Below are 18,078 nucleotides of genomic sequence, written 5' to 3'. Positions count from 1 at the left end.
GGGTTGAAAGATATGTCAAGCATCAGATACAGACCTCAATAGCATTATCATCTTTTGTTTCAGTTATAAACTTCCATTCCTTTGTTGCCTATGTTTCCATGATTTATGAAGGGGAACCTGTGACTTTGCTTTCTCCAGGCATCCTTTTCTACCTCGTGGTAGGTCTTTGTTTTGAGCTATCTGAAACTTTATTCTCTTTGGGATGTGTTTGCACCCATGAGTAGTGGAGGATTGGAAATGAGAATGGAGAAAAGAGACTTGGGTTTGGTGCTTGGTTGTATGGTAGAACTCTGGCTTTGGCTGTCAGGTGTATCCAAGTTCAAATCCTGGCTACTGTAACGTCCTAGCTGTGTGAGCTTCAGCAAATGTTTTAATTTTTTCAAGGACCTCTTCCCAAGGAGCCTCTGGTGTACTGCCCAACTTCTCAGGGGATTAGGAGGGCCTCATCCATCCAGGGGTGCAGCTTCTTACACTTTGTTGCACCAAAATTATCTGGGAAATCTAAAAACCTCCCTAAACCCAGACCTCATTCCAGGCCAATTAATTCAGAATCTCTGGAGATGGGACCTAGGCATCCATATTATTTTAAAGTTCCCCAGTTGATTCCAGAGTGCAGTGGAGATTGAGAACTTTGCTCTGTTGTCCTTGATGACCAGGCCATTGCCAGTTCTTCTGTCCAGCTGCTAGCTTTGACGACTGCTTCTACAGTGTGCTCCCATACCTGCTCTGCCGTGACAACCTCAGGAGTGTTGCTGGGCAGCACAGATGTTTGATATGTCTATGATATAAACACAGATGTGGGGATCTCTTGTGGTTGGATTTGATGGTTAATTTATAGAGCAACTCTTTTAGGATTATTACCATCAATTCCTCCTCTGGTCATGGCTTTTCTATCCAGGCGTCTCACCTGTGTGTACTTGGTTTCACTTTTTACCTAGTGCAATGATTATTCCCATCATGGCAGACACTGTTGGTAACCATCCTAATATCCAGTCTCTCCCTTTCCCTCACTAACAACTCCTTTATTGTTGGTGGCTGCAGTGTGCTCAGCTAAAATCAATAGCTACATTTTCCAGCTGCCTAAAAGGGGTGGCCAAAGAGTTGTGCGTTGAAGCTTCCAGGAAAGCTCCTAAAAGATTGTCTTACTCAGTTGGGGGGTAGGAGACCTTAGGTCATTATTCTTTTTATGGTCTGGAATGTGGATGTGCTGGGTAATACTCCAGCAGCCATTTTGTGATCATGAGGTGACCTTACAGATGTTATATGCTAAGGATGACAGAATAGGAATGTAGAAGGGGCTTGTTGACCTCCCATTCCAGCCCTGTACGATTTCTGAAATTCATATTACATAAGAAAAAAAATTCAGCCCTTTCCTGTTTAAGAGACTGTTATTTCTGATCTTTGCTACTAGTCCCTAAATTCAGTTCCTGATAATAAACCAACCTGGTGTATAAGAGTAGTCCAACAAATGTCAGTGACTCTGCATCTCTGCCTCCTCCACCCCCTCACTCTAGCCACAGACACGCTGTTCCCCCTCTGATAAGTACTGGACATCTAGCTGGCTGTGAGGCTGTTGAAGCTTGGTGGAATCTCAGAAAGTCACAAAGAAGTGCTGCATGGATCACGCCCAGCCCACAGATGAGTTTTATTTGGCCCACACTTATTTTTTAAAATGCTGAATTTGTTGCTAGCATTTGGAAATCTGGTGATTTTGCATAAATACTGATTTCTTAGAAAATCTGTTGACCCAGGGTCTTTATTTCTGCCTGGCAACAATGAGCTGAAAGTAAGTAGGAACTGCCCCCTGAAATGAGACAGTTGCTCTGTAAATCATCACATCCTCCCTCACTCATGACACCTGCGTGGCTCTGAAGCCATACAAGTTTGCAGCTTTCCATCTCCCTACCCAGACACACACCCTGGAAATGGCCTGCTCGAATGGTCTTCCTGAATTTCCTGTGCCTTTCTTCCCAGTCTCCCTTGACTCAACACTTAGCACATTGCGGTTTTTGTTTTTGTTTTTGTTTTTTCTCTTAGAAAACTAAGCATGCACTTTCAGTAAGTAGAGAGAAATCAGCCTTTCAAATGTCAGAAAACAGCTGATGTTGCTTCTCACTTGGAGGCGTCTTGGCTTCCCTTTTCACATATCTTATTGAGGAGAGGCAGTAAGAGGGAGAGCTGCAAGCTCCTCACAGAGCAGCTGTTGGGATGCTTCATTGAGGAGGCACTGAGACATCCAGAGGACAATTAAATTATTGAATATGGATTTCCTTGAACGGCTTTTATTACCATGTCATGAGTAAGAACAACCCCATCTCAGCTTGCACATACTGTCTGTCCTCTGAGACGTAACTTAGATGTTTCCTAAATGGCAGGACTTGGAAGATGCGCATTAGCCCTGCTGTGCTTGTGAGGACTGTTCTGTGACATGCATGCTCTTCAGTTGTCTGAACCCCTGAGAAAACCTCAGCTGTTGCAGGGACCCTAACGGAGCTGTACAGTGCAGAGTCTCTGTTGCAGTCTGATGTAAGTTTTTATACCCTTGGTCATTAACTACTCTTGGAAAGTTAGATGCCTATGCAGCGTTTACAGACCCAGGTCTCTGGGGTTTTGGAGAGTAAAACAAAAACTATTTCAATGATAAATAATTTGTAGTTACAGTTCCTTACGATGCACAATGTGCAGTATGTTGGGTCAGGAATGACCATCTTTGCATTAACAATTCTAAGTAGAATGGAGCCACGATGAACACAGAGGAAGTCGTCAGTGAGTAGATTGGCCTGGGATGAAGAGAGGAAACACTTAAGTGGAACTGGTATTCCTGGGTCTATACCAGATTCTTGGGGTTAATTCCCCTACAAAAATAAGACCTGGCTCATGGGTACTAACGTAATTTCACAGTATGCAGGATGGTGATTGGGTAACGAGCCTCAGGGAATTCTGTGCCTCCTTTGGAGCTGGTTTCTGTGGGACACAGGATTCTGTTGCTGGGGCAGCTAGATGCCTGGGTTCATTTGTACATTTTCATAGACAGCAGTAAATGGGAATGGGGTGGGCTAGGTGTAGGGGGACAGAAATGGAGTAGGGGGCAGGTTGATGCAGCCTTGGTGCAGGTAGACTCTGCTGGCCTATGTAGGCTGGTTCCCCAATTATATTTTAAGAAAATGTGTTTATTACCATCAGATTGCTTGATTTTTCATAGGAAACATACCCAGTGAATACCTTATATAAAAAGAGAACTGAAAAAATGTCTTAAAAAAAGGCTTTGTTCCATATAGACTTCTGAACATGGTCATTATATTCCAGTTCTGTGGGAGAATGAACTCTGGAGGCTAGCCCACTCATCACATTTTCCTTTCTGTTCAGAAGTAGCTTAAGAGCAATGTTACTGGCGGTCCAAGTGTGAATTTTTATTTTTGAGAATTTGGCCATGTGTTCATTGTCTAAGCCTCTTTATTGGCCCATCATATCCAAACATTATATACCCCAATAATATTCCTAACTATTCCAACAGAAACTCTGGTATGTCTTGAGAAAAACAACTGCCATGACTTATTAATGAATTAACTAGGCATACTTTTCATAGGGTTCATTCACCCAAACTTATCATAGAATATCATGTAAGAAAAATGAGTAATTGAATTAAAGTTCTTTTTTGGAATAATACTAGCATTCAAGGATCACGATTGCCCATGGATACTGCAGTTACTAATGTGTCAGACCCCCCCTTCAAGAAATCAGCTACATATCCCTTCATTATGTGTTCTGTCTCTCTTCTATTTGCCCCTTAGATCTCTCCTTCCTCTTCCCTGCCCTGTGTAGATCATACCAATGATCTCCTTGTCTTCTGGCTTCCAGTGGGTTCAGATAATGCAGGGTGGAGAGTGAGATCAGGCTATTTTAATCCCTGGCTCCCTCTCAGACTACCGCTGGCCATGTCCCTCAGCCTGTCTGGTAGCCCCCTCCATACAGTCTTCTCCTTTCCCATTCTCCCTCAGCCATTACCAGCCCAGGGACACTGTTCCACCCGTCTGTTTCCCTTCATGCTGCCAACACCTATGTAAGTATTCTATTTATTAAATTCTTAAAATATCCCAATTGGAATGTGCCATCTGCTTCATGCTGGGACCATAACTGATAACAAATAAGCATTTGATCCACAGAGAGAAGACTGCTGACCTCTTGGTGGTTACCAAAGATAAAAAGGGGCCAGATTAGCCCAGTTGAAGCATTACCATCTAAAATCCCAGCCCAAACCTTTCTTCAGGAAACCTGCTCTTTCTGCCTCTGTGAATGTCATCCCCTCTCAGGTTGGTTTTAGTGTTTTCAAAGCTATGTGTCTGTGCATGTCTGGCTGGTAGCACCCCATATGTTTTGGTGTGTGTTTCAAAGAGTAACAGACTTAGATCCAGGAGTGCAGGGAGATCTCCTGAAAGTCACCGGATATAGAATGTGAAATGTTGATCTTTCTGATAGCTCTAATATGGCCCTACATCATTTGATGTGCAGCTGGCACATGTGTTTTAGAAAAATGGAAGGGTTGATGTTGTTATGTAATGTTTTAGCCCCTACCAAAATTTATATGTTGAAGCCTGATCCTCCAATATGATGGTATTTGGAAGTGGGCCTTTGGTAGATAATTAAGTTACCTGGGGTCATGATGGTGGAGCCCTCAGAAGGGGATTAGTGCCCTTACAAGAAGAGACAACAGAGAGCTTGCTGCTCCCCCACTCTCTGTGCTTGTGTACTTACACACACACACACACAAACACACACGCAGAGGTCATATGACCACACAGGAAGATGGTAGATGCCTACAAACCAAGAGAAGAGCCCTCAGAGAGAAACTTATCTGCCAGCATCTTGATCTTGGACTTTCCAGCCGTCAGAACTGTGAGAAATACATCTGTTGTTTAAGCTACACAGTCTGATATTTCATTTAGCAGCCCAACCTGAGACAAACGCGTAGATGTTTTCCCAAACATGCTATCTGTATTGTCCCACACAAATGATCTATTTGGATGGTCCTTGCCGTTTTAGAAATTTGTTTTGGCAATTTCTCCTTGTAGCCTACTGTAATATTTAAAGACATTGGGTATTTTCTGGCTGAAATTTAAGCTTTAAAGGCCAATGTATCTTATTCAGACTGGTTGAACTTAGAAATGAGTAAATTTTCTCAATTTTGCCAATTAAAAAAGCCCTTTAGCTATAGCTGTTGGAAGAGGCTGGGCCTTTGCTTTTTTCCCTAAATGGAAGTGGGGAGGTGCTCACAGAACGATGCCAAGCACCGGTGGCTGTACAATTTCCATTTTATTTTGTGTGCTTTTTCTTTAATAGGATATAAATAATGACAAAAATTACAAAATTTATAACTGGAAGCCCAAGCATATTTACACATATGTTTCTGTCTTAGCAAAGCTACTATTTACTTTGCTCCTATACAATTACCTTTTGGTACCATATTTCAGTGTTATTTTACTCTCCATTTACTACATACATATCAACAGTGAATAGGCAAAATATATACAAGGAACTGTTCAGGTCAAGTAATTTAATATTGTATTAAAATTCTTCAACACTGAACTAAATCCATATACATTTGTCAGTTTGAAATAAAATTTAATTATCTTTCTTTAAAACTCACCAACTGATGAATAACCGATAATCCTCAGGTTTGAAATAATACTGGTTAATAAAAAAAACATTAAGACAATCCCACAATTTATCAATATCGCTATAATGAACTTCAAAATGATTCACAATATGATCAGTTAGAACAATATACGTTAAAATGTTATTTTTTTCTATAATGATATTGGTACTGTTTATATAATTTGATTCTACATAAATATACATTATGGTATCATACAAATACTCCACAGAGACATTAAAAAAATTAAAATACCTTAAAGAAATGTAAGTAAATTTTATTTAATCAAATAGTAAGCAAACATTTATTTGTTTCAAGAAAAGAGTTTTATTACTTTGGAATCTCTCCTCCTTTTTTTTTTTTTTTTTTGTATTTTTTTTTTCTAGAAAAAAATTTTTGCAATAGAATTTTGTTAACACCTTTCTCAAACAAGGTTTCCATGACAGAAATCTTGACAGCAGGAGCCCTAGATTTTTTTTTTTTTAACGTTTTCTTTAAAACACTGTGAAGGTTAAAAAAACAATCTTTGCAGCTTATGGCTGCATCAGCACTTTCGGTTGGATGCCAGTCTGCTTGCCCTAATCTCCTGCTCTGGGGAGTGTCATCAGCACTTTGCCACGCCCAAGCCAGTCCTCTTGGTGATAGCAGTAAAAATTTAGTTATTTAGAAATGAAACCAGAAACATCCCTCACAACTAACCTAGTTTTCTTATCAGTGCATTAATGAAACATTCTTTTAATAAAAATATTTAATACAAGACACATTTTTCTGTGCATAATAAATTCCTCTGCTTTGAATCATTCTTGAATTTTGAATCAATCCATAGATGTAAATGTTTTCTTTATCTGACATGGTTGATTACATATAAAATCCACAAATATAGAAATTGGGAAACAGGATTTCCTGGCAATCATGGGGGTGGTTTTTGTCCTTATGCATGAAATGATGCTCAGTGATATGATTTTACAGGTGTTTTATGGGGGTAGTTTCGTTCTGATTCTACCTTTAAAACTGCTGACTGAAAAATCCAAGATTTTTATACTTTTAGGGAGTATTAGAGATCCCCTGTACCTTTTTTTTTTTTTTAAAGGTATTATCCCCAAATTCAGCAAAGCAGTGTTGGGGGCAGAGTCGGTGGTGGCAGGGAGGGGAGGCGGGAGAGTCAGCCAAAAATCTCAACTCATGCCTCTCAGGGGTTACGGCTGCAAAGTCTTGGTTGCACACTTTCTGTCACTGGTGCAGAAAGAACGTCCCCAGGAATGGCCAGCGGCCTTTCGCCCGTGACAAGGCCACACAAACAGAGCAGTCTTCCTCCTGGGCTGGGTGGAAACTGAGGCGCGAAGGGAAGCCTGCTCCGGGACTGCTCAGCGTGCAAGGCACCGCAAGGACAGGAGGATGGTGAGTATCAGAAAATTGTGGTTTCATACTTGGTATTAATTCCTCTCTTGGCTTCTTGTCCCGGCTCCACAATCCACGGCAGATTGGCCAGAGTCTTTTGCTCAGATGGGTCGATCTGCTTTAAAACAGAAAGGCTGATGCCTGTTATACGGTACCCGTACCAGGGTGCAAACATGCTTCCTAACACTTCTTGGAAACCAACACTAGGCCTGCAGTCCTGTCTGTCACAAACCAACAGGTATGTGAGAATCGTGTTTGTTCTTTTCATACATGTTTATTGCATAAGGACTGTATGCAAGGCATTCAAAGGGTGGGTGGTGAATGAGACCTGGCCCTTGCTCTTGAAGGCACACAGATGGGGAGCAAACACAAGAAGCACTTCAATACTGAAAAAGGGGATGGAGGGAGGGAGGGTGCTCTGTGGTTAGGGAGCCAGGGGACTTCCTAGAGAAGGTGAACCAGGTTATATCACTCTCCAGCTCTCAATCCTACAGTAGTTTCCATTACAGAATAAGCCCAAATTCCTCAAGGTGAGGTCTAGCCACACTGACTTTGCTTCTCCCTGCATGCCAAGATCATATCCAGGGCCTCTGCTCACATCATCTCTCTGTGGGAATGCCTTTCCCCAGATACCTGAATGCCTTACACCCCAATGTCATTCAGGTCACAACTCAAACATCTCCTTCTCACCCAAAACAAAAATAACATCCTAACTTCTCTGCTCTCCTCTTCTGCTCTATCCTTCATAATCTTTATGCCACATATGTATTTATTCCTTCATCCTCCACACAGTAAAGTATTTCATTCTCTTCACTGTTTCCCCCAAACTTAGAAAAGCTCCTGACAACCAGTAAGTAATAGTAGGTACACCATAAATACTTGATATTAAAAAAGAATGAGGTAATGTCTAAGCAGCTGGAGGACGAGCTAGGGTTTGTCTGGTGAGGGGGCAGGGAGAGGGGGAATAGCATGTTCAAAGCTTCTGTGGTAAAGAGAAGTGGCTGGTTGAGAACTTGCAGTTAGTTTGCAGAGTGGAGATGGGAGGGTGAAAAGATGAGCAGGGCCAGGTCAAGCTAACCCTTGGACCAGACTTGAGTTGAACTATAAAAATTACTGTTAAAACCATTTTTAGTCCCTTTGCATACAAAGTTAAACAGGCCATTCTTGGGTAATGCTTGAGCTGTGAGCTCTCAGGAGGGGCCTTGGAGGAAGTTTTTCACCATACTGCTGTCTCATCTTTTGGTGCTTCCACATCTGCCCTGGCCCTGGCCACCTGCTCTGCTCTCAGAGCGCTCAGGAGTGCTTGGGCAAGAAAGCCTAGAAAGATCTCCTTTCTCTTGCACTCTTGCACTGTGAGCTTTGAAGCCTGCTAAAAGGCTGTGAGAATCCATGCCCTTTGGCTACCTTCCAATATGAATTGATTTTATCTCCACAAGGCTGTGGGCGGGACTTCACATATTCTTAGGAATCATGGAATATTTCTCAAAAGTAAACAACTGGACCTGAGGGAAATGGAACATGGATACCAGCTGAGAGGGATAGGATGTTGAGGCAGTTAAAGGACATCAGTATTATTCACTATATATTTTCATATTTGTCAGTGAAGGCTTTTCAATGCATATTTTACAAGCTGTCACGGCACCCAACACAGTTGTGCTCGTCTGGAAGTTTTTGGAGACCAAAACCAGATGGAGGCACCTGCCAGGAACAGATTTTTCCAGTCCATATGAGAAACAATATAATAGTCTAAGATAATCCAAAAATACTGGGACAACTCCTGGACATTTAACTTAGGTTTTTTTGGGGGGGGGGTAGATAGTAAATCCCCATCAATAAATGCTACACAGAATTAAAAGCAAGTATACACTTGAGTGTGACTAGGTATCTACCTCAGAATGAATGGTCCAGAAAAAGCCTGTTCATGTAGCTTAAATCTGAACAAGTGGGGTCAGCTCTGCAGAAATATGGGGGATACTATGATAGGTGGAAGGAACAGGTGACACAAAGGCCTCAGGAGTGAGTTTTGGTCTATTCTAGGAACATAAAGGCCTGAGCATCAGAGAGAAGCATGGGGAAAAATTAGGTTTAGGTATATGGGGCAGAGGTGCCATGATCTGATGTGTGTTTTAGGATCACTCCAGTTGCATGAGGAAGAAGGAAGACTGTTGTGACATGTACTGCAATAGTTCTGGAGAGAGTAGTGGTGGTAGCCTAGATGAGAAGGGTGACTGAGGAAATGGAGAGTGGGTGGATTTGAGACATGTTTTAGGGGCTGAGTAGATGGAATCTTCCCAGGTGTTGTACACAGTGGTCAGAGGAAGACAGGAATTAAGGACGACCTCTGGATTTATGGCTTAAGCAACATGGTTAATGGTTATGCCATTTATTGAACTGGGAAGACAGTATAAACAGCTTTGAGGGGAAATCGAGACTTCTGGGAACTTGAAGGGAGGATGGCAGAGGAGGAGAATCCTAGGCTTACCTCATCCCATAAATACACCTAGATAATACCCACATCAGTGTAAATAACCCAGAAAAGGACCTATAGATTGGCAAAAAAGATTTTTCATAGCTAACTGTAGAACAGAGGCCATACTGGAGAGGGTAGAGAGGGCAGAGATGCATTTGGGAGCCAAAACCCTGCAGGACCCTAAGGGAGGGATGTTGTGGGTGCAGAGGGGAGAGGCACAAACCCCACCCCAGGCACAGAGGACCTGTGCTGGGAAAATTTGGCTTTGAAAACCAGAGGGACTTAACATCATGAGTTCTTACAATCAGTGGGGTTTAACACACCTGGAACTTTGAAAAAAAATCAGTGAGCCAGAGAGTGATAGGAAACTGAGTCCCTGCCCTGAAAGAGACAGCATAACAAATAACCCCACCAAGATACAGCATTGAAGCAGCAGTTTGAAAAATACCTGGGGTATACAGGAGGGAGGGAGATTTGTTTACTAATCTCAGAGCATGTACTGGAGGGGCAGAGGTCTTTGGGAGACTTCTTCAAGAACAAATGAACTGGCAGGCACCATTTCCGTCTCCCACCCCCCAGCCTAGATACAGGTACACCTGTGTGAACCATTGCAGCAAGAACTCTCTCCACCTACCTTGCTAACAGCATGCCCCCCGATGCTTACCCCCCAGTCTGGCCTTGGTGAGTCCATCCAAAGCAACAGCACAAGCATGGCAGTATACAAGCAGCCCTGACAGGGGTCAGCACCACCTCAAAGGGACACCTGCCCTGGGGAATGGGGACTAAAACCACACAAGCAATCTGATTGTGGCCCCAGGAGTGGGCTGGGGGCAGATATTTGATCTGACTACAGGCCTCACTCACCAACAAAAAGGGAACAACACAGGGAGAGTGCCCTGCAGTGCAGTGCTCCTGTAGCTCTGGAAAATACCTGGTCTAACCCAATTCAAGCCCAAGGCTGCCCCACACTGGCCCACTAACAACACAGGGAACCAAACCCTGCCCACAACAGGTAAAGAGAGCCATGGAAGACAACTGGACTGAAGACAAAAGCAGCACAGCCACAACAGTAAGGTGCACACAATGCACACAGGGGATACCCCATAAGTGCCAGGTTCTGATAAAGAAGGGATATTGCACTGCAGGGCACTATAGGACCTCTTCTTGTTAAGGCCACTACTTTCAAGAGCAAGAGACATAGCTAACTTTCCTAACACATAGAAACAGACACAGGGAGTTAGACAAAATGAGGAAACGGAGGAATATGTCCCAAATGAAAGAACAGGACAAAATCACAGCAAGACAGCTAAACTCTTAGAGATAAGTAACGGAGATAATATGCCTAATAAATAAGTTAAAGGTCATAAAGGTACTTACTGGGCTTGAGAAAAGAGTACAGGACCTCAGTGAGACCCTCAACAAAGAGATAGAAAAACATAAAAAAGAACCAATCAGAGATGAAGAACCCAATAACAAATTAAAAATACACTAGAGGGAATAAATAGACTAAAGGAAGTAGAAGAGTGGATCAGTAATGTGGGGGACAGAGTAATGGAAAGCAATCAAGCTGAACAGGAGAAAGAAAAAAGATTAACAAAAAATGAGAATAGATTAAGGGAACTCAGTGACACCATTCAGTATAATAACACTGCATTATAGGGTTCCTAGAAGGAGAAGAGAGAGAAAAGGGGGGCAGAAAACTTATTTGAAGAAATAATAGCTTAAAACTTACCTAATTTCAGGAAGGAAATGGAAGTCCAGATCCAGGAGGCACAGAGAGCCCCCGACAAAAGAACCCAAGGAGGTCCACACCAAAACACATTGTAATTAAAATGGCAAAAAGTAGTGATAAAGAGAACTTTTAAAGTGGCAAGCATACAATGGCATAAGGCTATCAGCTGACTTTTCAGCAGAAACTTTGCATACCAGAAGAAAGTGACATGATATATTCCAAGTGCTGAAAAAAAAAAAAAAAAAACCAAACCTCTAACCAGCAAGGCTATTATTTAGAATAGGAGAGATTTTTCCTCCTAAGAGTTTCCCTAATCATCCTAATAGGAGAGATTTTCCTCCTAAGAGTTTCCCAGATAAAAGTTAAAGTAATTCATGACCACTAAACAAGCTCTATAAGAAATGTTGAAGGGAACTCTTTGAGTGGAAAGGAAAGCCATAAGCAGGAGTAGGAAAAATAGGATGCACAAAAGCAGTAAAATTAAGTATATCTATAAAAATCAGTCAAGGGATTCACAAAAAAAGGATGTAAAATCTGACACCATGGGGGAAAGGAGGCAAAATAGGCTTCAAAAAAGACTACTGAGAGACAAAGGACACTATCTAAAGGGAACAATTCAATATAAGAAGATAGAACAGTTGTAAATATTTATGCAGCCAACATGGGAGCACCCAAATACATACATAAAGCAGCTCGCAGCAAATATAAAGGAAGTAATCAATAGTAATGCAATAGTAGTAGGGGACTCTAATATCCCACTTACATCTATGGATCATCCAAACAGAAAATCAATAAACAGTTGCTTTGAATGACACACTGGACCAGATGCATTTAACAGAATATTCCATCCTAAAACAGACTACACATTCTTTTCAAGTGCACAGGAGCATTCTCGAAAATAGCTGTTAGGCCACAAAATAAGTCTCAACAAATTAAAAAATATTGAAGTCATACCATGTATCTTTTCTGACCACAACACTATGAAACTAGAAACCAACCACAAGAAAAAAGTCTGGAAAGAACACATATACATGGAGGTTAAGTAACATTACTACACAATGAATGGGTCAACCAAGAAATCAAAAAGGAAAAAAAAAAATGGAGACAAATGAAAATGAAAACACAATGATGCTAAATCTTTGGGATGTTCAAAAAGCTATTCTAAGAGGAAGTTTATAGTAATACAGGCCTACCTCAAGAAGCAAGACAAATCACAAACAATGTAACTTTACACCTAAAGAAGCTAGGAAAAAAAAAACAAAAACCTAAAACCAGCAGAAAGAAGGAAATAATAAAGATTAGAGCAGAAATAAATGAAATAGAAAATTAGAAAACAAACAGATCAGGAGATAGTTCCTTGAAAAGATCAAAACAATTAATAAACCCCTAGCCAGACACATCAAAAATAAAAAATAGTGCACTCAAACTCAAATATGAAAGAGGAGAAATAACTGATACCACAGAAAAAAGAATTAGAATATTATGAAAAATTATAGCCAACAAGTGGGACAACCTTGAAGAAGTTAGATAATTTCCTGGAAACATATAACCTCCCAAAACTGAGTCAGGAAGAAATAGAATAAAAATTAAAAAAAAATTTTTTTAAACTTATTTAAGAGATCACAAGTAGGCAGAAAGGCAGGCAGAAAGAGAGGAGGAAGCAGGCTCCCTGCTGAGCAGAGAGCCCAACGTGGGGCTCGATCCCAGGTCCCTGGGACAATGACCTGAGCCGAAGGCAGAGGCTTTAACCCACTGAGCCACCCAGGTGCCCCCCAAATAGAAAACTTGAACGGACCAATTACCAGCAACAAAATTGAATCAGTAATCAAAACTTCCAACAAAGGTCTAGGACCAAAGAGCTTCATAGGTAAATTATATTGAATGTTTAATTCTTCTTCTTATTATTCTTATTCTTCTCAAACTCTTCCAATGAATAGAAGAGGAAGGAAAGCTTCCAAATTCATTCTCTGAAGCCCTCATTACCCTGATATCAAAATCAGATAAAGACACCATCAAAAAAGAGAACTACAGGCCAATATCCCTGATGAACGTTCATGCAAAAATCCACAACAAAATATTGGCAAACCAAATTCAATACATTAAAAAAATCACTCACCACAATCAAATAGGATTTATTCCCAGAATGCAAAGGTGGTTCGTATTTGCAGGTCAATCAACATGATACATCATATCAATAATAGGATAAAAAAAATATGATCATTTCAAAAGATGCAGGAAAAAGTATTTGACAGAGTGCAATATCCATTCATGATAACTGCTCAATAATGTAGGTTTAGAGGAAACATACCTCAACATAATAAAGGCCACACATGAAAAACCCACAGCTAACTTCATACTCAGTGGTGAAAAACAGAGTTGTTCCCCTGAGATCAGAAACAAGACAAGGATGTCCACTCTCACCACTTTATTCAACACAGTACTGGAAATCTAGCCTGAGCAATCAGACAAGAAAAAGAAATGAAAAGCATCCAAATTGGTAAGGAGAAGTAAAACTTTCATTATTTGCAGATGACATAATACTATGTATAGAGAGCCCTAAAGACTCCACCAAAAAACTACTAGAACTGATAAATGAATTCAGTAATGTCATAGGATACAAAATCAATATACAGAAAAATACTGCATTTCTATACACTAAATAATGAGTTAACAAAAAGAGAAATTAACAAAACAATCCCACTTACATTTGCACCAAAAATAATAAAATACCTAGGAATGAACTTAACCAAGTATGTGAAAGACCTATGGCCTGAAAACTATAAAACACTGATGAAAGAAATTGAAGATGACACAAACATGGCAAGATATTTCATTCTCATGGACTGGGAGAAAAAATGTCCATACTACCCAAAGCAGTCTACAGATTTAATGCAATCCCTATCAAAATACCAACAACGTTTCCCACAGAACTAAAACTATCTTAAAATTTATATAGAACCACAAAAGACCCTGAATAATGAAAGCAATTTTGAAAAAGAAGAACAAAAGTGGATTTCAGTTACACTGACAGATTTCAGTTACACTACAAGGCAGTAGTAATCAAAACAGTATGGTACTGGCACAAAAACAGACACACAGATAAATGGAACAGAAGAGAGAGATCAGAAAACATATGATATGATCTATTAATCTTCAGTACGGAGGCAAGAATGAGCAATGGCAAAGAGTCTCTTCAACAAATGTTACTGGGAAAACTGGACATCTACATGCAAAAGAATAAAGGTGGCCCACTTTCTTACACCATATACAAAATAAACTCAAAATGGATTAAGGACTTAAATATCAGACCTAAAACCATAAAAATCCTAGAAGAGAGCACAGGCAGTAATTTTTCTGACATCGGCCACAGCAACATTTTTCTAGATGTCTCCTGAGGCAAAGGAAACAAAAGCAGAAATAACTACTGGGACTACATCAACATAAAAAGCTTCTGCACAGCAAAGGAAACAACAAAATTAAAAGACAGCCTACTGAATGGGAAAAGATATCTGCAAATGACATATCCCATAAAGAGTTAGTATCCAATATATGTAAAGAACTTTTAGGGGCCGCCTGGGTGGCTCAGTTGGTGAAGCATCTGCCTTTGGCTCAGGTCATGATCCCAGGGTCCTGGGATTGAGCCCTGCATCAGGCTCCCTGCTAGGTGGAGAGTTGTCTTCTCCCTCTGCCTCTCCCCCTGCTCATGCTCTCTCTCTCTCAAATAAATACATGAAATTTTTAAAAAAAAACAACTTTTAAAACGCAACACCAAAACTCCCCAATAATCCAGTTAAAAATTGGTAGAAGACATCAAAGACATTTCTCCAAATGAGATACACAAATGGCCAACAGACACATGAAAAGATGTTCAACATCACTCATCATTAGGGAAATGCAAATCAAAATCACAGTGAGATATCACCTCAAACCTGTCAGAATGGCTAAAATCAAGACCATAAGAAACAAGTGTTGGTGAGGATGTGGAGGAAAAAGGAACACTCATGCACTGTAGGTGGGACTGCAACCTGGTACAGTCACTGTGGAAAACATTAAAAAATGAAAAATAGAACTAACAACATTACCCAGAAATCATACTACTGGGTATTTACCCAAAGAATCTGAAAACATTAACTTGGAAAAACATATGCACCCCTGTTTATTGCAGCATTATTTACAATAGCCAAATTATGGAAGTGATCCAAGTGTCCACTGATAGACGAATGGATAAAGAAAAGTGTGTGTGTATGTGTGTGTGTGTAATATATGTATATATGCATGTGCACACGTGCATGCACACAAACACACATAATGGAATATTACTCAGCCATAAAAAATAAAATATTGTCATTTGGAACAACGTAGATAGATCTACAGAGTATAAAGCTAAGTGAAATAAGTCAGAGAAAGACAAATACCATACATTTCACTCATATGTGAAATTTAAGAAATGAACAAAGGAAAAAAACCCAGACTCTTTAACTGTAGAGAACTGATGGTTAGCGGAAGGGGGGATGGGGGAAATAGGTGAAGGAGATTAAGATTACTTGTCTAGATGAGCACTGAGTAGTGTATAGAAGTGCTGAATTACTCTATTATGCACCTGAAACCGATGTAATACTGTATATTAACTATACTGGAATTAAAATGAAAAGAATTCTGTTAGGGACATGCTGCGTTTTAGATGTCTATTAGATATTAAGGAAGCAATTGAACATAACAAGTTAGATTTGTGGGAGTGCATCAGGACTGGGTACCAGTGGGGTGGGTAGGTGCAGAGGTGAAGGGAGCATGGTGTTTGAAGGGAAGATTTTCAGAGGACATGCAGTTACTGGTGATGCTCAGAGATGATGGGTGAGCGTGGGAGTGAACGGTTGAAGTGGGGTGGAAGTGAGTAGTTGAGGAGCAGAGGCCAGATGCTGGAGGGATCATCCCCATGGACCGAAGTTGTCAAGAACGGTGGCAGGAGTAGAGGCCCAAAAGAAGACTGTAAACAAGCCGCATGGTCACAAAGGGAGGTGCTTTCTGAAAAACACGAGAGATCCTATACTTCCCCCATGACCCCATAAGCTGGGGATGGTGGGGAGGAGAGAGCTAGAGATAGGAGGATATGTGGGCATGAGAGCAAGGCATCTGGGGGTGCCTGTCTGTCCCAAGCCCCAGAGTTCCTAGGATGCCATACGGCAGCCAGAGCAGAAGCCAGATGGGAGGCTGGTTGGGAATGTTCCAGCTTATGGGTACTGCTACTACCAGAGGAGGCCGCTTTGAAGTCATGAAAGTCTGTTAGGACAGGATGTCTGCAGAACTTGTGGGAGGGAAGGGGAGGAAATTCCTGGAGGAAGGCAGATGACGAGGAGGAAGGAGGGGCTGCAGGGTCTGAAGAGTCACTGCTCTGCAGGAGGCCTCAGCTGCTGGGAGAGAGCCTGCTGAAAGCTGGCGTCTAAGCCTCCAGCAAAGGGGGAGAGGGCTGCTCTGCTCTGACCCAAGATGTATGCCCAGCCTGTGCATAGCTTCCTCTAGCAGAGTACCTGGGACATCTTGCTGTGAGCCTCTGCCCACCTCTCCAAGGGCCTGTGGCTTGCAAGATGTTTTGGTCCCTGGTGGGATGGCAGTGAAGCGTCAGAGAACATCGTTCTCAAGCTTGCCTGAAGCTTCAGGAAAGATTCATCAAGGAAGCAGCAGCACACCAGTCTCCCTCTCATAGAACTGCCACAGGTGACAGAGAAAGAATTTTCTTGGGAGCCTCTAGGTTCAGACAGATGGTCCCCCGAGACTTTGCAGGAACCAGGCTGGGAGGATGAAGGATGCATGCCAGGAGGAGAAGGAGGCCAAAGGAGACAGAGAAAAGCATGCCCCCACATCACTCGGGACCTGCTTAACAGCTTCCTCTCCCTCCAGCTCAAGATTCTCAGAATGTCTGTATCGTCTCTACTTACCACCGACTTGCGAATGCTGACACGAGGCTTGGGGATGGGCTTGGAGGGTTTGTTTTCAAAGCTTTCTGGAAGTGTAGAGGAATGCCCCCCTTTTCTTGCTTGTAGTGCGAGTTGGTAAGCAACTTCAAATGCCTGTCCCAGTGTTAGGATGATTTCGTAGGCTAGATTCTGCAAGAGAAGAGAAAAGCATGTACTTTGTATGATATACTGCAGGTTGGCCAAGTTGAATAGCCTGAGGAGCACTGTGGGAGATGAACTAGCAAGGACCTTGAACTAGTCCACCTGGTGTGGCAGTGACTCAGTGGAAATCTTTGAAGAACAGGAAACCCCAGGTCCAATTGAGAGTCTACATGAGGCATTAGTCAGCAATGCGATGCACTGGCTTACAGCCACGCTAAGGAGCCCACCCCTAGCTTCACCCTCCAGGGAGGAGGCCCAAACCCACTGGCCTCAACAGCCTGTTACCTTCAGAGCCTCCCTCATGGGCAGCTGGTCTGCTCCCAGGCCTTGGAAGGTAAGGGGTTACTATGGTCCTTCATCTGAGTTCCAGGAGCACCTCAGCCATGCTTGTGGGGATGAGCCCACACACTCCACAGGAGGTGTTCCTGAGAAGTTTGGGTCTTTTTACCTTAAACATCTGTGATTCAGTGAACATCTCTAAAGCACAATCAAAATCTAATTTAGGCGGAGGGGAGAGGCATTAGTCATGCTGGTGTGGTGTCTCACAGTTACAGCAGCCAGCATGCAAACAGAGCCAATTATCCATCTATTTCTTGAGGCGCTTGCTCTCCCTGTGGGTCCACTCCATATTTTATCATCAAATCAGCAAGAGACAGGAGATTCTGTCAGGCCCAAATGCCATGCCAAGCAGTGACTGGGAGAAGGTTTTTTTTTT

At 41.8% G+C, this 18,078-nt stretch overlaps 1 protein-coding gene across 18 annotated transcripts in view; it reads right to left on the bottom strand.

Moving 5' to 3' along the window:
• Positions 1-5,984: 5,984 nt before the first annotated feature.
• ANKS1B (ankyrin repeat and sterile alpha motif domain containing 1B) overlaps positions 5,985-18,078 on the bottom strand; it is a 1,113,728-nt gene continuing 1,101,634 nt past the window's right edge. For 8 of the 18 annotated variants that reach the window (XM_046012082.1, XM_046012083.1, XM_046012086.1 and 5 more), the window contains 2 exons: positions 17,184-17,351; positions 5,985-7,166 (listed from right to left, as the gene is read on the bottom strand). In XM_046012082.1, the coding sequence (XP_045868038.1) occupies positions 7,056-7,166; positions 17,184-17,351 (279 nt within the window). In that variant the 3' untranslated portion in view covers positions 5,985-7,055. Of the gene's footprint in view, positions 7,183-10,895; positions 10,900-17,183; positions 17,352-18,078 lie in introns of all 18 variants that reach the window. The other 10 variants (XM_046012084.1, XM_046012085.1, XM_046012087.1 and 7 more) reach the window with 4 other exon arrangements.

The sequence above is a fragment of the Meles meles genome, chromosome 7, assembly GCF_922984935.1.
Source record: "Meles meles chromosome 7, mMelMel3.1 paternal haplotype, whole genome shotgun sequence".
Classification (NCBI taxonomy): Eukaryota; Metazoa; Chordata; class Mammalia; order Carnivora; family Mustelidae; genus Meles; species Meles meles.
This window is presented reverse-complemented; position numbering and strand designations above follow the sequence as displayed.